The sequence below is a fragment of the Megalops cyprinoides genome, chromosome 10 (genome assembly GCF_013368585.1).
Source record: "Megalops cyprinoides isolate fMegCyp1 chromosome 10, fMegCyp1.pri, whole genome shotgun sequence".
Classification (NCBI taxonomy): domain Eukaryota; kingdom Metazoa; phylum Chordata; class Actinopteri; order Elopiformes; family Megalopidae; genus Megalops; species Megalops cyprinoides.
In genome coordinates this window covers 10944754-10972291 of record NC_050592.1, presented here as the reverse complement: position 1 = coordinate 10972291, position 27538 = coordinate 10944754, and the positions used below count along the sequence as shown (strand labels likewise).

Sequence of the window (27538 nt, the reverse complement as noted above, 5' to 3'; positions counted from 1 at the left end):
GTATTCCCTAGCACCACACAAGCAGACATATATGCTTCAGACACACATTGAACACAACACACATTGAACTACAAAATTCAGTGTGTAGGATACAAGAAATTATATTTAAATTCAAACTCACCAAGAAAGATTAATGATATACATATACAGGTAATTTATATTTCAAGATACAAGTGTAAACATATATTTTCTCCCCGGAAACAAAATAAGAGTATTAAACAAAACAAGTAAAACAATAAAAAAACAATATGTGCAGGCTAAATAAACCAAACTTTGGCTTGCAAAATACAAATAACAACAATATAGAAACTCAGAAGGATTTACATGCAAAAACGAGCGTGAGGAAAAACCAAAATATTTATGAATAATACGGAGGGAAGATAGGTCCTTTTTTTAAACACATACACTGGCACTGAACTCTATACAAAGCACTGGTCTTTGTAGAGAGATCATTGCTTTTTTTTTTTTTTTTTGCTCTCCAGTGAGGCTATCCAAAACACTGTCAATTGGACCCAATGGGTTTCCCCACTTGGTGCCTGATCAATAGTAAAAACATAAAAAACACATAACACTCCCTGTGCAATAAGCATGTATCTGTGTCCAGAGCAGTCAAAAATATCAAAATAAAAGTGATATACAAATAGGCACGCAAAATGTACATAACACCATCATACTGCAATTGTATCAATTAGAAAAGGAAAGCCATGGTAACTCACTGCCAAATATAACTGTAGAACCGATGTTGGCAAATAACAGGCAGCCAGAACTAACAGTTGCATACAGGATAGCACACTTAGTGATAAACTGCTTGGTTTTAATTCAATAATCAAAGCTTCCATGATTCAACTAATGATATGTCTATGAGCATTTGCACCAGCGTGAATGGGCTCTAGGTCTGCATGGATGCATTATACAGGGTGTGTACAAGTACAGAAAATACTCATGTTCTTACTCTCAGGCCTGCTCCAGGTCCTTGTAGTCACGAAACAGAGAAAACTATTATCCAATGTCAAATTTAGAATTGTTCATGAATCAGTCAGGTCTGATCTTACCAGTTTTCTATGAGCTGTGCCAGTGTTGTAAACCCTCAAAAGCATGAATAGATAATTAACGAGCATCAAATGAGGAATCACATTTTTCAATGTCCTAAAGGAAGACTGGGGTCAGTTTAGATTATCATCAAAACCAGTATTTGATTCATCTGATTAACGTATCCCATTTCTCTTAATGCAACGATTTTGGACACAGTCTTGACCATACATTTTAACAATTGGTAATGCATTAAAGTGACTGCATTTCATTAATGTGGAGTGCTGGCTGAACAAGGCACAATTTGAGAAAACAAAAATGAGGAGGGAAAAGTACAGGCCACCCCCTTTCTTTCTGCTCATTCTTTTCTTTCTCTGCCATCATATAAACTATGTTTGAGGCAGAGGCCAACCTTAGTATCACAACTATCACTGTCTTTGAACATGTAGACTCCAGCTTGGCTCTTCTTCTCTGACTTACCTGAAGTCAGATCAGAAAATGTCACTGGTTGTATAATAACTAAATACAATCTCTGGCAGGAGAGAGGGATGGACCTACAGATTGGCACACTGCACTGAATTTAAACAATTTAGCTTAGAACGCTTTATGCCAGCTGGAGACAGTAGTGTTCTGTTGCTGTTAATGAGAATTTTGGCTAAAACACCCGAAAATCTACTACCTTATTCCCCAGCCTGTCCATTTTTTTTTTCCTAGAGAAATGATCCCTAAAAAGGAATCTTGGTATGTTTTTAATTTTTTTTTTCTTTTGAAAATGCATGTTCTTTATTAAATTATGAAGAATTACCCATTAGAGAGCCATTAATTTCTAATAATTATTCTCTGGTTTCGTTTAAAACAAACGCTTCAAATAGAGTTTTCCCTTCAGTGTTCCCTGTAGACTCACAGAGCATATCGCTTATAATTAATGCTTTTCATGAGAACAAAAGAATGACTCTTAAAATAGAAGCATTGTTTTGAATGCTATAATGGCTGTGGGTGTAAGCCTGGTATGTGTGTTTAACCTACAGCAGCACACTGAGGTAGGCAGACTGTGAGCAAATGGTTAAATTAGGGTGAATAAATGCCAACAGAGAGCAGTTGCGCTGCATAGCTGAGCCGCATAGCTTGCAAATCAGACACGCTTTTGTGTGTCCGCTGCGCATATAAAAACGATCCACCTTTTCTGCATTCCCAGCACTTACACACAAACAACCCAGAGAAAAACATACAAAACGTACTAATATACTGTTAAGATTGTCAATGCAAACAGATGACTTTTCCAAAGGGAAAAAAAAAAAAGATTGACTGTACTACATCTCCCATGGTGGATGGACAGGATGTTGATAAAAGACTACGTATCATACTCATATGTACAATGAGAATGTGACACTGGAGCAAGCGAGCAGGTGAGTTGTGGGCCCAAATTTCACCCAAAATTTCAACCACTTACGGTGTGGCACTTACAGCCTAGGGGGCAGATAAACAACACACCGTCCATGTAGACAGACAACAAGCAGACTGCATATCTAAAAGGTTTCGGGTTTATGGTCAATCAAACCCAAACAGTTGATCCGAGTCAACTTCTGGTATCCATAAACAGACTCTTAAAGTAGCAAGATGCCCAGGTGACATAATGCTCAGATGTCCATATTTTGACTGAGATTTGGTTCAGTTGTTTACTGTGCACCGGAGTCACCTCTTAACTGCAGAGGTAAGCGTTTGACACATACCGGTAACATATGAAATATCAAATAGCAGAATTAGACTTTACAGGTTTTGCATCCTTCTTCGTGAGCTGGCTTTTTTAGTAACCAAAATTGCTTTGTACCACCCCTTCCTCTCCCCACCATTCCACTGAATGTAAAACTCCCTTTTTCCTCCCATTTTTCACTCAAGCAAATCCATGAGTACGAACTAAACACCTCTTCTTTGGCTGAGTCAAAGTGGTCTACAGTGAGCTCGTGTGACGCGGGGCAGACAGCTGCATCAGGTGTTCTGGAGATTGCACTGACACTGGGGTCTCTGAGCCCAAGGTTACTTTGTGAGGAACCTCAGCGGCTCATCTGCAAACACACGAATAAAACTTGACCAGGTGGGTCCACACACAGGCAAATCGTCCTGTATAAAGACACCGCCCAACACACCCACCTCCCACCCCATCCCTCCAGTCCTGTAACCAATCTGGGCTTCAAATTACAGTAGTGTTCCTTTTCTAAAATACAAGCAAAATTCACCAAAGTTACAATTAATAGGCAGGTTAAAAGACTTATTTGTGGTTGCTGGATACAGTCCTACAGAGATAGCACTGACTTTTGAGGTCCCTTTTTCATTAATTTCCCACAAATTCCTTTTTGGTTTCATTCCCATGTGAATTTAAAGTTGGTGGACAATGGTGAAAGGGTACTGGTGACTTATTTTTTTCACATCATATACAATGATGCTCATCACAGCACCAGCTGATCATCTTCAGCAAGGGGAATCTGGAGGCCAAATGGTATTCAGCAGGAGAAGGGAACTACAAGCCCATAATTCCAGTCAATACAAGTTCTGCATACACAGCAGAACAGTTACCCCCCCTCCCCCCAAAGTCAAACTCGTTTAGGCAGCATGTCACACCGAACTGCAGGTGTTCTTGAGAATATGATTTATGTTTAAAATGCACCTTCCGATATGACTTATGTTTTGTCTTTGGAGTGCCTCTGTTTTGTTGTGTAATGATTAGAAAATATATAATGAAGGTGGATTCCTTTCAAACACTATTTCATGGTTTTTACTATACTCTTCTTTGGAGTGAAATTCACGTATTGACCGTGACAGTGTTTTCCTTGATATTATTATAGTGCCTTCTTGCTCACTACACACCAGTCCATGTGGCACTGATCTCAGCACATCACCAAGCTGAACCTCCAGGATAAGGAGATGCAGATCTCCTGTCATGTTTGACATATTCTTCAAGGACAATATTTTTTTTTACATGACTTTACATCGTTCAGAGGGCATAAACGCTTTTCCATGCATCTTCTTGCTTCTAAGGATATGGTTGCAATGTGACTCTCTGGCTTCACTTCAAGTAAACATTTCTGTGATGACATCACGTGTGTTCACCTTCTAAAACAAAAAAGATGATCCCATGGCGAGACTGGTGAATCCGGGATGCGATGTCGGCGCAAACCGAAGGCGGCTGCGTCGGATTTCAGACGAGGGAGACGCGTTTGGCGCGCGAGTCCGGCGGAGGCGTTTTCCTCAAGCCCTGCGTTCCACCGGCTGCTGCAAACACACCTCGCTCCCGGCCGACACGATGGGCAGCCGGTTGTCCATGTGGTAGCTGATCAGGTGACTCACACTCTCAAACCGGTGGTCTTTGGTGCGAACCTGCACGGGGGCGAGGGGGGGGCACATAAACAGATTAGAAGGAGGGAGGCCGAGGGGAAACAGGCAGAACTTTCAGGTCAGAGTTTCACTTCTTTTTTTTTTTTTTTTTTTTTCCCCCCTCCCCTACTGAAAAGACACACGCGCTCCCACACTCACCACGCCCTCTGGGTCCACTAGCAGCAGGTGTTTGGGCTGACCGCCCTGTTGCCCCGTGAGGACGTACTGCCCGGGGGTGGTGCCCGACTCGCGCACCAGGAAGTCTCCGTCTCTCACCAGGAGTCTCTCTGCCTGCCGTCGGCTCAGGCTGCCGTGGAACCAGGGCTCGCACTGCAGCTGTTCGGCCATAGGAGGCGCTGCCGCGCCAGACAGTGCATCATCAAAGGGCTCTGGAGAGTGGTAGTGAGACAGACGATGTTACAGAATAGAAACAGGGCTACAGGCTTATTAGAAACTGTACACATGTGGACAGCTGTTGATTAGACCACTGGGGAAGAGAATAAATACATACTCATGTCGAATGCATCTCTATGAGCATTGCCATTGGCTGCAGCAGTGGGTAGGCGGGGTTTATCCACATTGACATAGGAAGGGTCATCAAACAGGTCCCGACCACCTTCCTTCACCCCAACTGACAGAGACGATGAGAGAGAGAGAAAGACGGAGAGCTAAAGCGCGACAAGATGATGCTAATGAACTGCAGTCTTTTATTTTTTCTTACAGATGATGGACAAAGAAGATTGAGCTGAGCAAAAATAAAAAGTCAATACTATATATGCTAAGGAATAACAGAATGTGTGACAAAATGACAGACAACGGCAATGTACAATCTGACAGTGAGACAGGACAAACCTGGTAGAGGTGGCAGGGGCTGCTTGTGTATGTCGTTCTGTCCTAGCTGTCCGTAGGGCTGCAAATACAATCAATGCATACTATAATTAAATGAACATTTATACAACAATAATCTGCGGCTGCAGTTGACACCGTCATCAGAAATGATTTGAACAGGAGTGAATGGAACAGAACATAGAGGAGGAAGGAAGAGGGATCTGCGGTTTCCTGCAGCTCCAGCCCTGGATGGGTGATGGATTGAAACAATGCAACTATTACAGTGATGGAGCAGGTGGTGTGGTTCCAGTAACGCAGGTCAGATCGAGTACGGATACTGAATGAATGAGACCAGCAGGTTCTGGGGTCAGACAGCACAGGTCGGGCTGAGTGTGAATATTAGAATGAAAGCAGCAGGCTGTGGGGTCTGGGAAGCTCAGGGCAGCCCCCTCGCTCTCTCACCAGTGTGGCCCCTGTGGTGTGGCCGGGGCGACCCCGCATGTCCACCAGCCCGCCCGGCGGGGGCTGCTTGCCGGGGAAGTTATTATAGTAGGGCACCTCTGGAGGAGGGGCGCCTTCATCCTCCTCTTCCTCCCATGCTGACCCGTCGAACGGAGCCATTCTGCTCAGAGAGAGAGAGAGGGGAAAGGTAAGACAAACAGAGACACACTTCTGTAACATAAGGACAGTGGGGACAGCCTGCGTCTGCACTGACCTGTCATGGGGGGTGACCAGTTTGGGGGGGTTCTTCAGATACTGTTTGAAACGCAGTTCGAAAGCCTGACCGATGGTGCTGATGACTTCCTGAGCCAAACCCTCTGAGCACTCCAGGATGTGACAGGCTGCCACGGATAAAGGATGGGGAAGGACAGAAATGTCACAATACTGCATTTGACTCATGCCACACTCCCACACAGCTGTACAGGAACACAATCATTTATATGCAGCACACCACATCATAACAACACTCAGTCAACACATTAGTGTAACTCGATGCACTGAATACATTCAATTTCAACGGCGAGCAGTCAATAAACTGCAGTATATATTAATACCGTTTAGTCAGTTTACTTCAACGGGAGATAAAACGATGTGTCTCACCTCTCTGGTTGACAGGGTCTTTGGCTACATAAGCTACATATTCTGCTGTGTCCTGGGAGAGAGGGGATGGGGAAAAAAGGGGAAGGGGAACAGATGTGCGGGGAGGAGAGTAAGTGAATGGGAGAGGGACGACGGGAACAAGGGAAACGGGAGGAGAGAGAGTCATGAGTAGGTGCAGACGGGGACAGGCAGAGAGGAAGATCTGTAATTAAAGCAACACTTCACAGAATGACGAGCTGGGAGGAAAGAGACGAGACAGGAACAGACAACAGATTACTGGAAGAAGACAGACTTTGAGATGCGAGAACTGTTTATATATTCATACCATTCTAAATACTTGCCGGAATATTCCTGCTGGTATTAAATGAGGAGTGTCGTTTAATTAAATCATAGAGAACACTATCAACAATAATTTTAATACGACACTTGCTACATAACTTAAACCTAAAATTCTGAATGTCTTATCTACAGCATGATGGAGATTGATACAGCAGCTACTCCTTAACTCTTATATCTGAGTAAAAAAATCAACTCTAGTCTGCAAACAGCTAACACTCTTCATCTTTCATGAGCATCAAAACTGCAGTGCTCTGACCATGAAGAGACTGCATGATGTTTCCTTCTCTGAGAGGGTTCAGCAACTGTGCCTTGCCTTCAAAATATATCCATCTTTCATATTCCAAATATGTGAGTACAACATATGTTCACATGATTAAATATTCAATGAATGTGTTAATAGGAGTTAGATGGTTCGATACTCCACATTTAGAATGTTCTTAGCAGGGATTCTGCTGTATTTCAAACGGCATATTCTTTCAAACTCCCTCAAGAGGTGTGTGTGCCTTTGGTCGCGTTGGAGAGTACGGAGGAATATAATCATGTTTTGTGCACACGTTTACTGTCAGACAGGAAGAGAGGAAGGAAAGCGAGTGAAGGACGGAAATAGAATGAAGGTGACACTGATATGGACAACCGGTGAAAGTTGGCGCGCGAGAGAGAGAGAGAGAGAGAGAGAGAGAGAGAAAGAGAGAGAGGCTCAAACAGAGAGGGACAAGAGGGAAGAGCGCACACTCACTGGGTCTCCTCCAGAAGCGAAAGAGATGGACTGCATGTGATGGTTGGCGATAATCTGTAGCGGAAAAGGAACAGGGGATGGAGAGAATAAGAATTCGAAAGATTTAGGGAGGAGGGTGTGGCAGACGATGAAGAGAGATGTGAAACAGAGAGGAGTACGGAGGGAGGGGAACAAATGGAGAGAAGTAAACATGGGAGTTTTTGAATATGCAACTTACAGCAGAACAACAGCAAAAACCATTTACAGTGCAACAAGGCTTGCCTTTATGGGTGACACCTTTCTTAAACAAACAAAAAAAAGATGACCTTCTCACCATGTTGCAAACCGCAGTGTGACTGAATCTTAAAAACCGCTTCCTCTGTTTGTCAGTTCAAACAGGCTTTGCTGTTTAAGATCAGTGCTGATCTTTTCATTTCAGAGAAGTCCCCCCCCCCCGCCGCCCCCTCCCTCACCTGTTTGCAGTCAGCTGCCAGCAGATTGAGGCTGCTGGTGGACACAGTGAGGCTGATTGTCATTCCAGCAAACTGGAGGTTGCTCTTCCCCAAGATGGAGGACAGGCAGCGAGAGGAGGGCTGGGGGGGTCAGGGAAGCGGGCAGATGGAGAGAGGGATGGGAAGTGAGAATGAGTGCGGAGGAAAAGGGGAAGATGGAGAGAAACTGAATTAACTATACAGTGCATATATTCAGACAATTCTTCCTTCCACAACTGCACTAATAGACATTATGAAAAAAAAAAGATGCACTGGGACAGACCCAGACAAAGAGGCAGCACGAGACTTTGAAAGGGTCCAGAAAACAGCTGAAAACTGAACAACATCTGGTCTGTTAGAATACCATTTCCTGCCAGGGGTCGAACCGAGAGAAATCCTTACCAAGACTTGGTGACCACAATGTAACCACTGAAACCAGCCAGCCTATAAAAATCCTACATGTGCAATGTCTAGGATTGGCTCTAGGATTGGATTCTAGGATTGGCTGAAACACATTCTTAGTGTTGTCTGGCATGGAATACACGGATTATGGCGAAAACACAGCAATAAAATTCAAGACCAGGTGGCTATATTCAGAAACTCATCTCATCCTGAAAACCTGCCCACGACTGGATGGAAGGAGTGAATTCTGACCGCCAGCTGTCCAGGCCTTAGAAACAAGAGACGCAGCAATGGGCAACCCCGGATCTTACAAGTGATGGGCTCGTGTCCTGGGTGAGACACTGGAGAGGGAAACCCTTTTTCTGCACTGACCAGGGGCCAAACAACATGTTATACATAAGCAGCGAGCAGTGTTAGGTTACCCTGGATATGGGCGTATGCTAAGCACATAAATAATGCACTGAATGGGGGTGTGTGTGAGCGCAGAGAAGTGTTTGTGCTCTATTCAGAGAGATGGAAAGGTGGGAGGTGGTGACATATTTTCTCACTTAAGAGAGGTTGCTTTTCTGGGTTTCATGCATTGTTTGCTGGAGTGTTGAATTGCCCCTGCAAAGCAGGAGGTAAGACGGTCCCTACCTTTCTCCTGCGCAGAGCCCCTTTGGCACCAGGTACTGCTTCACACACCACGGAGATTGCCTCCCTGCAACACAACACATGACACTGTTACCGAACACAAACCGCACAACAATCACCACTGTTACTGAATACCAGCTGCACTTACACACAACACTGTTTATGGATGCATGGTGCTCTCCACACACAACGCTACACCTGTATCTCATTCTCTCGTATGTTATTATAAAAATTCACTTTGATACTTCTCACACGCCTGACACGGCTAAAAACACTCCCGCAAGACAAAGTCTTTTATTTTATGTCCATGCAGAACACACAATGGGAATATTCACAAAGCTTTCAGCACCAGCTGGTACTTTTCCTCATGACCGAAACAAACAACCGAGAGGAAACAGGGGGAAACAGCTCGGATTCCTCCGCACTGAAACAGGATGGCATTTCTGTGCCATTTTTACTTCACATGGGAAGCCGGTCTCCAAAAAAAAAAGAGATAAATGCAAAACGGTGTAAAAACCCAACCTACACAATTACACAACCAGACAATCAGCTACACGAACACACACAAAAAAAAAAAAAAAAACAGGAAATGAGGGGTGGGAGAGACAGAGCGAGACAGATGGAAGGCGAAAGAGTAGTGGGGACGGGGGGGTCTCGCATATGTATATGTGGTCACAGCTGTGCTGTTTGCACAGAAATCGCTCCCTGCCACTCCCCTCAACCTACACTGACCACAAATGAAGGGGGCTGAGCGAGAGAGAGAGAGAAATAAATATTTAATGTTGAGAGGGCCTCTTAACCACAGAGAGAGATAGAGAGAGAGAGCAAGAGAGAGAGGAAGGATAACTGAAAAACAAAAAATATACTTCAATGATGCTTAAAAAAGTGCATACTTCCACTACCCCTAATTGCCTGGTTAAACGCTGAATGAAAGCTGAATGCTCCACTTTGAGGCATCAAACACAACTGCCTCCATATAAATAGCTCATGTGCAATTCATAGCATCCCTAAAATGTAAGTACTTTTTCTTTGGTCCAAACCAAAAATCCCCAACACTTTCAGTCTAAACCCAGACTTGTTGCCTTTTTAGAGGACAGCCAAATAGACAGGGTCAACCCTATGACATAGTGTAGCATAACACAGAGTAACGATCCCATTGCCAATCAGTACAGCTGTTAGCAGCAGTTATTCCTTGTCCAAAAGGAAAGGATTTCACCAAATTTTAACCAAATTCATTCATAAACTTTCCAGTCATGCTACACACAGACTAACAGACAGACAGCACAAAGAGATCACATAACTTCCATTCAACCAACTGATGGTTGAGGTAATAACAGAAAGACTCTTGGACAGATGGTTCTGTTGATACTGCTATGATGACCAGACATTGTCGCATACATATGAAGTGAAGACTGGAAATGGAAATATGTTCCTCTCAATATCCACACCTATTTTAACATCACAACCTCACATTCACCTTTAGTTACACAGACAGTTAAGCATGCTTAAGTACACCCCCTCCCACAGACAGACTCCGTGTGGAATACACACAAGCAAACATACCGTGTGACCTGAGTTCTTGTGTTAAAGTCCAGAGCTCTCATTGACTGCAGCACTTCGACGCACCCCATATACTAAAAAGAAGGAAGACAATATTGCAAGATATTAACAGATGACGGTTCTGTTAAAACCACATTCAGTGAATCTTTTAAACAAGATGGGGTACTTTTAAAAGCCATTTCAACATGAAGCTTGAATCACTACAACAAATGAAGCAAAGTAAAAATGACTATTTAACCAATGAAAGCAACTACCCTTACAACATCAAAAGCAGGGAAAAATAGGATGTGGTGTGCTACTCTGAACTGTGGTTGTGATAGTAACTGGTAATTATTACATTATGAAGAGAGATCATGCGTTATGTTCATTATAATGAATGAGTGGGAAAAAAGGCTTACCCGGACAGTGTAGGAGACCCCGGTGGTGCTGACCACGTTGTCCGAGTGCAGCCAGCCGCGGGTGGGCTTGTTGACGAAGGACCCGTGGCGCGTCCACTCGTCCCCGCCCAGCTGCCCCCCTTCCACCCGCGCCCGCCGCGAGGCCCCCCCGAGCCGGTTCATATCCTGCGGGGGACGGGGAGGGGGAGAGGGGGCAGTTAGTGGGGGTGCGCTGTCGGTAGGGGCTTCCCCTGGTGGCTCTTCGGGTGCCGGAGGCTGCTGCGGCCTACTTCCCGCCTTCAGACCAGGGAGGAGAGTAGCTGAGACGCCCAGCCGTAGGGCACCCATTCGGGGGAAAAAGGAGCAGAGCGTCGTGGGGCTGCTGGCGACTGGGCGGGGAGATGAGGGGGGGAGGATCGGGGTCAGAGAGGTGGAGGAGAGAGAGGAGGGCAAACCTGGAGGAGTACCGGGGGTAGCAGGAGCTGAGGGTGGCAAGGAAGGATTTGAGTTGGTATCATCTGTGGAGCTGAGAGATTCGCTTCGAAAATGGGTGTACTTTGCTTTTGGGACCAACTCCATTGTTATTCTTCAATTTGGAATTCTTTATTCTTTCTTGTATATTAATCCATAACGCTTGCTTGTTTTGCTGGTTAGTGGTTATTTTCTTTCTACACTGTTCAGATACTCTCCGTTACTGTCCAAAAAACAGCCTTGTCCTTCCTTCTCGATTCCTGCCCAGTTTCTCTTGGTCTTCACGAGTTCCTGTTTTTCCAGCATCATTGCAGACTGTAGAACACACTGCACCGTACAGTCTCAATAAGACACTTTCAACACCATCATCATCTTCATCACAGTCAACATGATCAGCACTGGGTTGCAACAAAAACCCCCGTAATTCTCAACAGTCTACTTCATATTAGCCCTGAATCTGCACTTAACTAATATCAACAGCTTTGGAAACAGAGTTTATATCACTCCAAGTAAGCACCACAAAAAAACGGATACTGAAAGTCTATCTTAATAGATCAGTGATTTTTTTTTGTGTGTGTGTGTGTGTGTGTGTGAGCATGCATCTATGTGTGTTTTTCAGTGTGTGGGTGTTCTCTTCAATGTGTGCCCACTCTGGCATTTATGCCCGTCTCCCTGCGTGTCTTAGTGTCTCTGAGTAAACATCTTTCCCTGTCTGTTCTTTATACCTGTCTCTCTGTGCCTGCATCCTTACCCATGTGACCGTCTGTGTGTGGCTCAGTGCAGGGGACTGCCAGGCGCTCCAGGCTGACGCCACAATAAAAAGCCTATTAGCCCCAATGAAGAGTTTCTGCGAGGACCTGCAGCTCCCCTTAATGAACGGACACACACACATAGCGGACGGATCGATATGGAGGAGGAGGCCAGCACAAAGTCTGGTAGTACAGGGCTGTGCAGCACAGTGACATGCAGAGTGCTGCACAACACCGCCGAGTTTTTCCAGAAAAGTTTAAATGCAGCCACGTGTCTCATTCACACTCAAACACTCAAAGTTAGCCCCCTTCTCTCTCTATCTCCCTGTGTCTGACTGAGCCGGGCTCCTGGTCTGCCCCGCTCTCTCTCTCTCTCTCTCTGCCCTCTTCTCCCTCCCTCACTCCCGCTCTCTCTTTCTCCAGATGGTTTCGTGCTCTCGCTCTGCGGGGCGGAGCCTGTTCCTCTCTCTGTCCTCGTCCCTCTCCCTCTTCTTCCACACCACCTCGGCCTCCCGCTCGGCCTCCCTGTCGCTCCTGAAGCTCTCCTCTCTCGCCGCCTTCTCCCGGAAACCCTCTCTCCTCCTCCAGACCGTGTACTCCGCCTCCTCTGCCTGCTGCTCCTGCGTCTCCTTCTCCCTCACCACCACCCCTTCCCTCCTCTTCCAGATCACCTCCGCCTCCCCCTCTCCCCCACCCTCGTCACCTCTGCCGTTCTCCAGGCTGTCCACTTTTCAGTCCCCCTCTTTCAGTCTTCCTTTCTCCCTCCCCTCGCCCCCACACTCACTCACACACGCACTCGCACCCGCAGACTCTCTAATGTGCTATCAAAAGTAGACGGTTTGCAGCAATCCAACAGATATAAAGACAGACAGGCGTGAATATGGGACTGTAGATCTATGTCTATAACCCCAGCCCTGACGTTGTCTGTAGAGTACAGTATGGCTCGATTGTGTGTTAAAGCTGTGCGGTGTACAACAGCACCAGTTGATTACAAATGAATGGCAAATATAAGTCACACATGTAACAAGAGTGTAGAGATTAATACTGCAGCACAACGGTGATCAGAGTGTGGATTAACAGATGATCATAATCATTAGCATCATGATTATGAAGCTGTGTCTGAGTCCTAATGACCCAGTTTGAAGTCCCTCCTAGGGATCCCTGAACATTAGGCTCATTAAAACTAATCGTTAAATCAATCACATGCTCATTAAAGCACACCCCCCCTCAACTGGAAGGTGATACACAAACACTCCAGGTTCACCTACCAACTGCGACTGAACTCATTCGTTCCTGAGTGACCAGATCTCTGCCTGTTAATATGTCAGGTTGAGTTTGCAGCAAGATGAGACGCCACAGAACCGGCTACTTCCAGAGCTGTGGCCTTGGAGTAGTGCGCGCCACACTACAGCATTGGTAGCTTGTGTTCTGACAGTACTGAAAGCAAGTGTGAAGCTGGAACTATACTGTCCACTGTACTACAAAGCATAGTGCAGAGTTCAGTTCACAGTTGGTGAATGTAATATCGAACAGTTATTAGTCAATGATATTCAACTAGTTCTAGTAAATGGAACACCTAACAGCGTTTACAGTCAATGCAACAATGAACAGTCTGTACAATTTTAGCACGCAACCAATAATATCCAGCAATTATAGTCGGTATAACATCTGACTTCAGTTTTACAAAGCATTGTCTCCTAGGTTTTATTCTATGCACTGCTATTATGTACTCTTCAGCTCGAGAGTACTCATAAATAGCGTTATCTACTACACGGCCGCCGTTGAAGCGTATAGGAGGATGCCTACCTCAGTGCAGTCGAAAGCATAGTACCACAGTGTGTATCAGTGCATAAGAGAGTCGCGTGAGTCAGGGCAGCACCACAGACTGACAGTCAATTAAGCCCATGACAACTACTCCGTCCGTCGGCGCACTGCCAAGTAGCACCTTTAGCGCCGATCAGTGATAGTCAATGCAGTGTGATAAAGGGCCGTTACTATGGCATATTACCTAGTTAGTGCAGCGCCGTGATAGTCAACGCAGTGCAGCCGCCATAAAGTCCAGTGCAACCTGGATAATTGCAGCGCAGAGGAACAACAGTCTGTCAGTTCGGACGTGCGGCGCTGCACCGTGCATTACTAAGTGCTGTTACTTAAAACCGTGAGTACCAACATCACTAAAACGCGTCACGATATGGCACAAATGTAGCACTGTCGTACTGTGAATACGTCGGGAGTTGCACTCACGGTACCAAAGAGTATAAAAGCCAACATCAATTTGATACAAAAGACTAGCGTATGTTCTCAGGTGCATCCAAGGTCAGAGTATGACTGTGGGTATTTATATAATCTAGTGTCATGTGGCGAGGTGGTAGAAAAAAAGTGCCGTTTGCTGCGGTTCTCGATCAGTACTGATCAATAAAACTCAGTGCAGCACCGAGTGGTGTAAAGAGAGAGTTAACGTACGCCCTGCTAACGAAAGTGGTGTTAATTAGTGCAGAAAGAACGGCACAGTGTGGGTCAGACGGAGCAGAAGGGTCTCCTTCAAAAAGAACAAAGCCTGAGTCGACTGCACCTCCGTATAAAAACTACAAAACGGTACAGCACGTGCCGTGATAGTTCCTGCATACAGCGTGCTATACTAAAAAACAACTCTATCACTACTTGCGTAAGAATGACTGGATTATCCTCCGACGACTAACCACAGGACGGCAGTACTGGTCGATTACTAACGTTAGAAATGACGAGACTTTGCTGCGGCCACTCGTGTTACGAGTGACCCGGCTGTCCCGAATATCTGACCTGTTTTTGACACGACGTCCGACGGGCTAGTGTTTCAGTGGTCGAACGTTCCGTGAATGTGGTTTGAATGGTATGGCTGTGATTGTGGAAGAGCACCTCTAACCAGATGTGGTTGAAAGGCACGGCTTCTGATGTTGTATACAGTCTCTGTCACATAATATATACATAACTATAACTATACAAACTGGTTCACTGAGATCAGAAACTGATAGCACCAGTTACCCAAATAAGTATGAAAGGGTGTATACTACTATTGACAGTACATGACAATAGCGTGACATTAGAGTCGACGTGAATGTTTTAGACAAAATCAACCCCACCGATCACCACTACAATAACCAAATCACTACAACTAGCACTAACACTATTTTAAGTAAATCACAATCTATCAAATACACTAAAACTATTTATATAGAACTTACCAGTTAATAAATTCAACAATTCACAAGAAACAGCACACAATTCCAACACTCATTCAAATCACTTTTTGCCAACTTTGTGAAAACTGTAAAAAATAATCAATAGCAACGTTCACTCAGACAGTTCATTGGGATGCAGACTCCAAAAGGGAGTCTAGACTAGACATTGAATATTGCTCAAGGAAACCATACACAACAGCTATACACTTAAATTCAATGTGTATGACCTCCCAAATAAAATGACTTTAAAGCAAATTTTGCATATCAACACCCTGAATATTCCTGTAAAAAAACAAGTATTAAAAGACAGCAACAAAGACAAAGATTGTAACACCACTGACTGAAAGGTATTTTCAAAGACAAAAAATATAAAATCTGTCAAATATCACACAAATTGCTGATTTTGAGAGAGAGACGATGTTTTGCAGTCATGTGAACATCAAAACTGTTGTTCCCAATTGTGAGAGAAACTGTTTGATCTTTCAGCCGGTCTTTTTTTTTTCCTCCTCTGTGAGGGGAAAAAAGAGAAAAATCCTCTGTTCCTTTCTCACCCCTAAAAAAAGATCACATTATAGACTTTGTATATTCTACACTGGCTGAAAATGTCTAAATTTTGCAAAATACATGTGAACTGTTTAAGAGACAGAGCCAGACAGTGGCTGCCCTCCCTTTCCCTCGCTCCGTCCCCTCCCTGAACAACGTGTTCTCTTTGATCCTGTCTCGCTTTTGCTTGTCTTCTGCAAAAAATCACCAAGTCATTGCTAGTTCTTTGCTGCTTCTCTGTTTGGTGCTTGCGTCTCTCCCTCTCTCAGCAGGCGGTGAAACAGCGGGCCGTCAGAGAAAGCTGGGACCCTGCCTTTGTCTTCTCTTCCTCCTTCCCTCTCTCATCCCCCTCTCGTCTCGGTTTGGGTTTCCAGGCGTGATGAAAACGGTCCTCTCCTCTCCTCTCTCCTCCCAGTCTGGTCCAGGGATGCTCTGTCTGTCTCTTTTCTTCCCTCCCTCCCTCCCTCTCTCTCTCTCTCTCTCTCTCTCTCTCTCTCTCTCTCTCTCTCTCTCTCTCTCCCCCTCTCTCTCTCTCTCTTTGCTCAGTGGAGCATTCACAATGATGCTGCTGCTTCCATCTCCCTCCCTCCCCTAACAGCGTCAGTTATTTATGCGTGCGCACGCGCACACACACACACACGCACACACATATACAGACACACTGCTTCTCACTCTCACTTTCCCCCAGTACGTACACACTCTGAGGAGGGAGGGGGAATAATGCAGATGAGTGCTTCACTGTAGCTCCTCCCTCTTTAGTCCCTGGTAACCTGAGAGCGGGGTGAAGGGGGGACAGAGGAAGAGTGGGAGGGGGGGGAGACTCTTTCCTTCCTGCCTCTTATTCTCTCTCCCACCCGTCTCGTTCCAGAGTGTCTGGCATGACATAGGTGCATAACACATTTTCTGCACTATTTATCAATAGCACAGTGTAATGTATGGAGGTCTAATATGTATGTCAGTGCATTCATATGCCATTTTGTTTTTCGTTTATGTTATAAATATCACACAACTCTCACTGTCCTACTTTGTGGGTTTCAGGTTATGGGGGAAAAAAATGGTCGAATTTGAGGGTTTTATCAAAACCACATTCACGCAGCCATGACACACACACAAACACAAAAAAAAAAATGGAATGAAAGAACACAGTTTCACAACACGGCCGGACCTGGAGTCACTGGCGGATCAGTCGTGCTGATAAGCACAGAACAGCAGTGAGCAAGACAGGGTTTCGGTGATGTTTCAACAGCGCTAATGCGCTGGAGGAGTCAGCTCTAATGCACTACAGTAACACGCGAGTCATCAGGGCCCACGACGGTAATGAAAACCCACAGTAGGCAGTGTCAGTTTTGGTTGAGATGACTCTCCTCTGTGCCCGGTTCGTGAAATGCCTACCGTGTAACAACTGTACTGGAATTAATTTAACACAGAAATTACGCTGTCAGTGACCCCAGGCCAGATCACAAGAAATCAGTCAACGAAGAGGAGGCTGCAGCACAGCGCCCGCACGCACACACACACACACACGCATGCACACACACGCATGCACACATAAAAAAAAAAACACAGTAGGAGGAATACAATTGAACCCTACATGAAGAACCCTTAAGTAAAACAACAAATCAGAGCAAAAGGATCAAATCCAGCGTGTGCCACCCCCTAGAGAACCCAACAGAGCCGAGTGGAACCAGAGGGAGAACGCAGTGAAGGCACATACCATAGCATGAGGAGGAGACCGTGATCAAAAGCTATGTGCACCAGGCAGGAAGCGTGATGCCCACACCCGTCCCTTCACCAGTGAAATGTCAACACTTTGGCATAGGGGTTGCTAAGAATACCTCACACTTGAATGTGCAGACAAAAGCTTTGTCACTGGCTGCACTGTAGTTTCATGAAGACCAGTGATTATACTCAGTGTCATGTTACACATAGATTCTGCCCCGCAGGTCACTAATACTCACTTCACCCAATTCCTCTATACTGACCCTAACAGGCAATGGATATTGCTGGGATTGAATGATTTAGGATGACGCGCAGTGGCTAATTTAGGGGGTGTCGACACATTCCAGGCTGTGAGGTAGTGATCAGTGGTGCAACCTCTATCCCTCAGCGCCTTTGTGGAAATCTCAAAGGCTTACCACATACTCCATTGGTCAAAACTTGCTGTGTTTGTCTGCGGCCCTAGAAACACCACAAACTGCATCAGCACCAACACACATCACAGGTCCGTCTGTGTTCACAACGTGCCTAGCTCCCACAGTGCCCGGCGCGCTTTGGAGACGCCGTGAAGGAAACGGTCACGGAGTGTCACTCGCTCCAGGTGTCGAGGTGACCGCCAGGTCGTCCGAGGACGTCCACGGGATCGGTTCTTCCCGGGAGCGCGTCGGAGGCGGCCGTGCCGAGACACAGCGAGGAATGAGAGGAATGGCTCAGGGGGAGGAGAGTGTGTGTCTCGGCTTGCCCTCCGCCGCCCCCGGGGCCAGACCCCACAGTGCACTGAGTGCGGATCACACCGCCTCGCTGCAGCAGAGACTGCCGCTGTGAGCGCTGGCGGAGCCACCCGGTCGGTGCATTTTTTCATTCTTCCAACACCCAGTTCTGCCCTCTAATTTCATGGGCTTTCCACATCCACAAATGTTGACTACTGAGACCTGACATTCAATGAAAACCTGACAGCTGGGAAAAAGCTGTAATCAACCCCCCCCCCCCCCCCCCCTTCCCCCCCATGCAGTTCTTCAGCATAGATCAATTACAGCAGGGATCTGCATTCATCTTCCCTTTTTGGGACGGAAATAGATACCATTCATAAACATCAGATACTTGCAGTCGCATTTTTCAACACTAAAATAAATGTTCTGAAATGCTTTCGCGTGAGCCCACGTTCAGCACAGTCCCACAACCGCCGACGCTCACGAAGCTCAGCTGAGCCATTCAGAAAGACGACTCTTGGCTGAAACGACGACTTCCACCCTCTGTTCGCTTTTAAAAGCTGGTACGCTCATCCAACGCCCAGATGGCGTGAGAGCAGTCACAGAGAAAGGCGTCAGTCTGGGTTTGCCATCCCCTTCTTAACCAGCTAGCTGTTACAGAGCTCTTGTACATTAGAGAGCCTCCCACTGACTATACCTGCAGTATTTGGTGAATCACTTTATTGATCTGGTTTAGGCTAGTTACAGACAGAGCCTCATTCCACACCTTTAAGCAAGGAGTTACCATACCCTTAACAAATTCTTTATAGTGTAATGACGTAATAGTTCCATCAATACAGGACAGCTTGATGTTCCACATAAAATACAAAGTCTCTTGCCTTTCTGTAAAGAAATCTTAAGCGTTTGAGTTCCAATTTATTCTAGAGTAAAGAACAATGCCAAGATACCAGTACCTTGTGTACCAAAGTCTATCAAGATGGGTTCAGCGTCCTCTTAATTCTAAAATCTTTTTCACATTTTCTTTACATAAAGAAGAATAAAATGTTATCCACCAGTTAACAAATCTATTGATATCACTTCGGTATGCGATTACACTATCTTGCTTTGTGGTGGACCTGTTTTTGTAATTAGGGTCCTCATGCAACAGTTGGCCTTGACATGTTTGGTACAAACAGTGAGAAAACTTCCCAATGGAAGATGAAGCTACAACACCCATGACACAAAGTTTCTGCATATTATGATGCTACTGTTCTCTACTAAATATAGAGTGAATTGTACTCAACAAATTTAATACAAAGCGTGCATAGATCTGACCCACTGGGAAAGTCCTAAGCATCCTAAGGTCCCTGCCCAGCCCTATATGTGAACTGCAGAGGACCAAGCGGCTCTTTGTTATCCTGAAGTAGGCCACCAGTAGGTAAATGGTAAAGGATAACTAACTTTATGGGCACCGGACAATAGTCCCCGAGTCCTTGTGGCTCTTAATCTGATAGCTGTAGTTAACTGTGGTTTTACATGCTATTGGTATGTAATGTGAACCATCAGACATGGTGAATGTAACACAGTTGCCTCCTACACTCTTCTGAAACAAAGCCATTAAGCCTATCGCGGATAGCTGCTTTGTGAGTCTTGATTTGAGAAACAGGCCACAGGACTTCATACTACTCCTACTCAAACTGTTATAAAGCTGCAATGTCCACCCACAATAATAAGATACTGACCTTCAAACAGTGGAAGCAGAATGGCCATTAAACACTGGCATAATGCAAACCAGACCTTGCTTAATCCTTAAAACAGGGATTATTCTTGGCTGGGGGTGTGTCACTGTCCTGATATAATGTTGAGAATCACCTCAAGGTGGTCTGAGTAAGTACAGCTCATGTTATCTCTCCGTTTCTCACACTCACACTTTCTCATACTCTCTCTCTCTCACACACACACACACACACACACACACACACACACACACAGAGCTTCCTTGGTCACCTTAATTAGATTACAGGCAAAACTTGCCTGAAAGAAAAAATGGCCAAACAAACTCAAAGTGACGTGTTAGATTTATTGGAGTCAAGTGTTTGGCAACACACCCATCCTCGTGGTGTGCGAGTTGATCTTAACAATGGGTGCGACACAAGCGGACAGAGTTCATTTCAGATTTACGCCTGGCTCACTTAGCCTACGGGCCAACATGGCACACGCAGGGAGCCCTAATGCACCTCCTAATTACCCCCCCCCCATCCTGATCATCATAGTTGAATTAAACGTATAATGCTGAACTGGCAGAGTGCAAACATGTGAGTTTTCTATTTCGGGCTTCTCTCCCGTTCTGTCTGTCTCCTCCCGCCCCTCGCCGTCTCTCACTTGTTCTGTTCTGAGCCTCGTTCTCCCACTCAGTGTCTGTCAGCCATGCACGCTCGCAGGCTCACACGCTCACTCTTCTTTTCTCACCATCTCATCTCTCTCTCTCTCTCTCTGTCTGTCTCTGTTTCTCAGTCTCTCAGGCACACAGACACTTTCACACTCAGCTCTACGCAACCCTGTTCCGAAGATTCCAGTTTTTACAGTCAAAAAGGCTTTATTAGACTGACAGGATGAGACCAGCTCTGACGAGTCGACGGTGCGAAAGACGGCTCGGGCAACCGAGAACATCGAATGGTGAAGCAAGGAAACGCGCTCCTTTATCAGATTCAACCTGTGGAGAATGATTGACAGGCTCGAAGGAACAATGGTAATATTCACCAGCCTCTCCACCGCCCTTTCAGTCTCCTTACTCGATAACTACCCAGGCACGGCAACATAGATAAATATTAACACTTCACAGTGAAAGCCCGGTAGGTAATGCTATGACACAGCTTCAAAATGGGGACCGCATGTCTAGCCCCAAAACAAACTCTCAGAGTCTTGAATGATCATCTTTGAAAATACTCGTTTAGCTCAATCGCTTCTGCAATGCAGACAGCCAGCACTGGTTACCTAATTACCAGCCACCCTAATTGCAAACACTTCCAACAGCGGCTTGAAAACACACCCCTGCAGTTATGCCCCACACTCCAGCTGTCCTCAGAAAACTTGGGGGTCGTTCAGAGGGGCCACTGGCTCTACAAGTGGGACATGAAAGGTGGCCAGGGTCCAAACTGCGTGACAACCTGAGCCAGGCCACCGGCCACTTACGAACCAGTGCTAAGAGTCCTTCTCTGGTGTCGTTGCATAGTAATTCAAATAAATATCAGTTGTAATGTTGGTATCAAACAGAGTTTCAAAAAAAAGACGCATCAGACCACAACAACCATAATCGCATTGTATCAAACAAGTCTCTGTTTTTATGTCTGTCTTCAAATTGCTCGCTGCAGGTGTTATGAGTTCTGTGTGGTTGAGCCCGGTAGCAGGATTTCCGCCTCAAATAATCAGAGCTTTGTCATATTACCGGACAGGCAGCAATGCAGAGAATGCACAGTGTGTTGCAGACAGCAAGCTGTGTTCTACAGAGCAGTCAGTAGGCAGTGTTTAGTTTAGAGCACAGTGTGGTGTCTGCTGGAAGTGCAGTTTTTTGTCTGTGTGTGAGGAACATGTGTTGTTGTATGTCATGGCGATACTGTATAGAATGCAAGTCAAGGTCAGAGCAGGAAGTCGCCCCTGTCAACTGCTGGCGGTTTGAGAGGCGCAGATAAGAGCTCCACGACCCAAGTGACACAGAAACGCGTCGCTACAATGCAAGATAATGACTGCAGCCACACTGTCCTCGCCCCCCTACTTGGGGTCCTCTGAGATGCGCCTTAGCGCCTTCCTCATCAGAACTGGAACCAGAGCCAGGTGCAGCCAGAACCCTGAGCCAAAAGGCCAACAGGGCTGCAGTTTGGGTTTTTCCACGGCATTTCCTTTCACGCAACCATTTACGCTCATACGCCCAGCCAATCGGGGAGATGAAAACGTATCAGATTGCTTCAACAAGATGGCAATCTACTCATGGAAACATCAGAAAGGTAAACAGTTATTGTTGGGAGACACGTCTGCTTTTGGATCACTGATTGGTTTATCCGGCGTAATTAAACAGCTAAAATGCAAGCTCCTAGCTTGTGACAGTAAAATCATAAAATATCCATTTGCCATGGCAATTGCTTCCTGCAGCAAATGTCAGTAAAAGACAGACTGCCATCTGCCAAGCTCCCATTGCCAGTATTTAAACTGTGGCTGCTTGGCCAAATTGTTCTGGTCAAACTGAACTCCAGCTAAGCAATTATTTGTTTCAGGTAATATACAGTGCAAGCAAAGCACCGTGGATACATAATTGACATCTATCTGACACAGCTTTATTGCAGTATGGTTTTCATTTGGCCCAACAGAAAAGCAGCCGGAACGAGAGCTTAACCATTTTGCATGGTTTCGGTTCTGACAGAAAAAAGGGGACTTCTGCCATCTCCCATAAGGGAACACTCAACTGTGGCTCTAGTCCTAAAGCTTAAGTCACAAAAAATAGAAATAACCCACCCAGGCCCTAACACTCACAGAGCCACATACACACCCACATGCAGTGGTATTTCCGAAACCTTACTATTACTACTCCCATACTCTGCCTTGGGAGGTACACAGAGAGGACACTCACTGCTTGTGCACTGGTTGCACTGCATCCTATCAGGTACATCAACTGCACTGATCATTGTGCCACTTCATGTTGGGAAACAGCAGAAGACAGAGGGGTCTGGATCAAATCATGCTGCCCGCCCTCGTCCTCTGAATTAAAAATGTCAAACCTTGTTCAAATAACACCAAAGACTGATACACATTCTGCTGGCCTCTGAAAGGTGAAAAAGCATCAGCTTCTGCCATGTTTGCCATTTGTGGTTTGTGGGTCAGGCTTTGATTTAATTCTAATTCAATTCCTGCACAGGCAGTCAATTACTGTGGGAAATGTCACAGACAGCAGCTTTCTCATTCAAGTTCACAAGCAATCGGGCATTTTCTCTAAACTTTGAGTCATCAGCTCACAGTTAACTACAGACTGCGAGTAGATGACTGGTCCCCTCTGGGAAGGAAGCTGGAGCTCTCTGATGTGAATGAGGCTTCCATCTGCACTAGGCTTGTCAATCATGGGTGCTTTTGACTGAGTCAAAGCAGAATTTTGCCTGAAAGTACTAGTATATTATGAGCTTGTCTTGCACACTACTAGGTCTGTGGAGGTCAACATTGTTTTGTTGCCATTAAGGCAGCCCACTTTGCTGCACATTGTCGAAGTTACTAAATACTGTTTTCAACAACACTTCTGCAAAGACATCTGCAAACACAGTTGCGACTACTGTTACTATGACTATAACGTCATAACAGACTGCGACTTGGTGATATCAGAAATAATCTTATGCAAATAAGGATCTTAAGATTTGTGTATACACTCTTGTGAGTGAAACGATTTATGAGCCTTGAAATGGCACCATGGTACTAGGATACTCTGTTCAATTTCTTGTTTACCACCTCGTTCCAAATTCTTGAACATATGATCCATTTTTTTTTTGAAAAGCAGTTCAATGAGTTCAATTCTACGTGATAAACGATCGCATATTTGCATAATCTAACTGATAGCTTTGAAGCTAGAGAGCTATGCATTGCTGGCCGATTTTCGGTCGTTCATAAAAAGTTGCCAAAAAAGGTGCCCAAAAACAGTGACAGCCTCACTGTACAGTCTACACAGCCTACACTACACAGTCACTGAATTCATTAAGCAAGAAAAGACGAGTATTGGCTGATAATTTAATTAACACATTGCAACAAAGATACACAAAACAAGAAGATGATTAAATGACTTTCAAGTTTCTTATACCAATGGAAATAATAATATTGAGTTTATTTTATTTAGTTATCTAACCAGAGGCGAAAAGAGCAGCTGTTCAACGTCACATCTAGCTAATCAACGTCTTGCAGTAGCTCGCTAGCTAGCTGCCAAACTAGACAAATAGATTTTGTTAACTAAGGTTACTTGTCTACCTAGTTACCATGCTTAGCTATTCAGTTACTAATTAGCTATTAGCTCAACAGCTAATTATCTCAATAACTATTAGCAGTAACTAATTACTTGATAGCTGCTGCTTAACCTACAGGTTTACACTTCATCTGAATGGCTTGCTAGCTGGCGATGTAGTTCTCTCTATGAAATAATACAAAACAAAACATTCCCGTGTAAATTAGCAAGGTAAATAACTGAAAATGGCAAGCATGCCAGACAGCCATAAAATGAATTGCCCAATGCTACAATTAGGGTAAGCTAGCAAAATGTGCTTGCCTCCATATTTACAACACATTTCATACACTGAAACGTGCTTATGGGGTTAGCTGGCTAGCTAACTGGCAGAATAGCTAGCTATCTATTTAACCTTTTAGGTAACTTTCTCTACATGAAATTGTGCCTAGCTACCCAGCCAAGCGTATCCCAACAACTTTTTTTCTCCGCGTTCACAAACTCTCAGTACTGAAAATTAGCATCCAAATAAGAAAGTCTACGGCAGCTAGCAGGCTAGCTGGCAGACTGTGATTAACTTAAGAACTTACCAGCTCTCTCCCTCTCTCTCACTCTTTCTCTCGTCTTTATACCGTATATTTCCTTTGTCCCGAACTCTCGTCACCCCCTTAAATTAAACGAAGGGCCTCTGCGAAAGTGTTTTGTAAAGTTGGGGCTGCTACAACGCTGTGACAACTGACTTAATGGAGGGGGCGAGAACTAAAAACTTTTTCTTCTTTCCTTTCCTTTCCTTTTCTTCCTCTCCAGTTCCCCCCCCCACCCCCTACCATGGGCATCGGCCAAAAAAAGCCACTTCCGTGAACAAATAGCGACGTCATATGGCTTGGCGTCCGCACCTGGCTTGTATGTGCGTGGCCTTGACAGCGCCTTCCACTCGTATTGCGCAAGAAATAAATTTCCCATAAACATTCGAAACTACTCAGAGTCATGAGTAAAGGCCGAAAACAACACTGTATGTTGAATCATATGCAGGCTCACTGGTTGTCATGATGCGATTGTGTGTTTGTCAATGTCTTATTAAGGCTACCTTGATGCATTTCAACAAGGAGGTTGATTTCATCAATTAAGTCTCACGATTTAATTGGGTCGCTCTGATACCTATAACAAGTCAGGCCTGAAGGCGAAAGATGGATATTTGGATAGAGATTGATTAGGTTATCACCTACGATCGTGAGTTCATGTTGGTGTAAATATGTTTGTAATGAAATTACACAAGGAAAAAAAGTGCAGTATCTTTCTTTTGCATTGAATGCATGACTTTCCCTCTCTTTCCCACTACTCTGTGGCCACTGCTGTCCTGGTCCCCCACAGCTGGATGCCAGTTGCAGCCAGCTTAAAAACCTCAGTGCCAGCATGTCAGAGTCTCACTGATACCACCCCTATTTTCACATCTTCCCACAGGCTATCCAGTGTCCTACAGTCCTCTTGGGTTTTTCATCTGTGTGGTTGTTCATCTCTCCACAACAAGACGTCTGCTCAGCCAGGCCCTCCAGTGGTGGAATGAGCTACCTAGCAACCTCCATCAGGACAGCAGAGTCATTCACCAGCATCTATGTTCCTAGGACTCATATCAACTCATCTGCTAGTCAAATTAAGGTTGCACCTTATCTGGCTGCCATTTTTTTAGTTATGCCAGCAGCAGGCATCTAGTTATGGTCAGGATTTATATCAGAGCTTTGTAAGGATTTGTGTTAACTTGTCACTTTGCCTCTGCGTTGCTTTGTCTACAGTATCTTTGCTACAGGATATATTGCACTTACTGATTTGCTATTTATATTTTACATTGTAGTTTCTAATGCTGTGTACATTGCCTTGGATAATGGTGTCTGCCAAAAAAAAGCTCACACCTATTTATATATGCCTGCAGTGGGGAACAGAGAAAGCTGCAGTCTCACTGGGCCACAGTGTAGTGCAACTTGGTGTGACGTGTGGTTTGCAAAGAAAGTTTTGCATATTCTTCCATTTGCTTGTCTGCATCTAAAGCCTTGTGGTACTGGGGTTCAGTGCACCTGGCTTTAGAAAGGAAGGGAGGGTCTAGGTAGCTCCTCAGTTCTAAATCAACAGACTAGCAGGACCTGGAGGATAGAAACTTTAGGAGGGAATTCAGGGACCGGGAAATCTGCTAACATGACAGCATTCATCTGAGAAAGTCCTGAATAATCTGAGAGGGCATGCAGTTAAATCAAGGACGTTTGCAGACAAGTAACTTGGTTATATCAGCTCCAAGAGGAGCACAAACTCTCCAATTGCTAGAGGAATCAAAGACCTTGACCTCACTTTATTCAAAAAACAGCACCATTGAATTCCATCAAGCTTCGTCTGGGTAGTGGTGTTGTTCAGAATTAAATATATATTTACAAGAGTTATACAACGTACAACACAAGTACGCAACCTTTGAATAATTTAACAGAAAGCCATATGGTTATCTGATGTGAGTGAGTACAATGTTAGGCTCTAAACACACAATGTTATAAACATCAGTATGTACTTCTATGCATGAACTCTTCAGAACTGAAAAGTGAATGTGGTGAAGTTTGTCCTCAGGTGGCCATCGGAGGCACTGCAACTGAAAGTGTTTGAATATGTAAAGAACAGATGAGAAGGCAGGGAAAAGCTATAACGGGATAAGAAAGACAAAACACCCTTTCAGCACAATCCCAAAAGATACACTGTTAGTCTATGGATGGATACTTCATAATAGGCTTGAGCTCATTGTACACCTGAAGTGCATTCAAAGTGCATTGAACTTTACTCACTCGAGAACTTGTCTGACCCAGGAGAAACTTTCACACCAAATCCAAACGCAAGATTTTCAGCACCACTCTACCCGATTAACTTGACATGACAAACTGCCATTGCAGAGAAAATGGACTTTTGGGGGCTTAGCATTAGATTTGGGACATGCATAATTTCTGCTGTTTGTAACAATGGGTGTATTTATGCACACATGCAAAATTTTCCCCCATTCCCATCTTTTTAGGGCAGGGAAGTGAGGACTGAGACATTCATCATGAAACAGTCCATTGTTTTGTTTCCCTTGGCATCTCTTTTCACACACCCCCACCCCCCATCATCCTCAGCAGGCCCCCACATCCTGTGGTTTGGACACTCTTGACCCCCCCATGCCTCAGAGATAACCACAAAGTGAGATGAAGGGTATGATGGACCAGAGGAGATGTGGACACAGTGTGGAGCAGACTGGCACACACGGAAATAGGGATAGGAAGAGCACACGGTTGTGCACACTTCAGATGTTCATACGAGAACAGGCTCAAGACACCTT

General features: G+C 45.0%; 1 protein-coding gene across 3 annotated transcripts; it reads right to left on the bottom strand.

Moving 5' to 3' along the window:
- Window positions 1-456: 456 nt before the first annotated feature.
- Window positions 457-24982, bottom strand: shc1 (SHC (Src homology 2 domain containing) transforming protein 1). Of its 3 annotated transcripts, XM_036537900.1 has the most exons (14): window positions 24786-24982; window positions 17961-18003; window positions 10866-11030; window positions 10471-10541; window positions 8911-8974; window positions 7855-7974; window positions 7403-7456; window positions 6328-6379; window positions 5942-6068; window positions 5689-5848; window positions 5251-5308; window positions 4910-5029; window positions 4558-4787; window positions 457-4401 (listed from the first exon to the last, which is right to left on the bottom strand). In XM_036537900.1, the coding sequence occupies exons 2-14, from the start codon at window positions 17970-17972 to the stop codon at window positions 4273-4275; spliced, it is 1362 nt and encodes a 453-aa protein (XP_036393793.1). In that variant the 5' UTR covers window positions 17973-18003; window positions 24786-24982; the 3' UTR covers window positions 457-4272. The 3 variants fall into 3 exon arrangements, with proteins under 3 accessions (XP_036393793.1, XP_036393794.1, XP_036393792.1); XM_036537901.1 differs by lacking the exon at window positions 17961-18003; XM_036537899.1 differs by lacking the exons at window positions 17961-18003; window positions 24786-24982 and having other exon boundaries at window positions 10866-12450.
- Between the last annotated feature and the right edge of the window lie 2556 nt (window positions 24983-27538).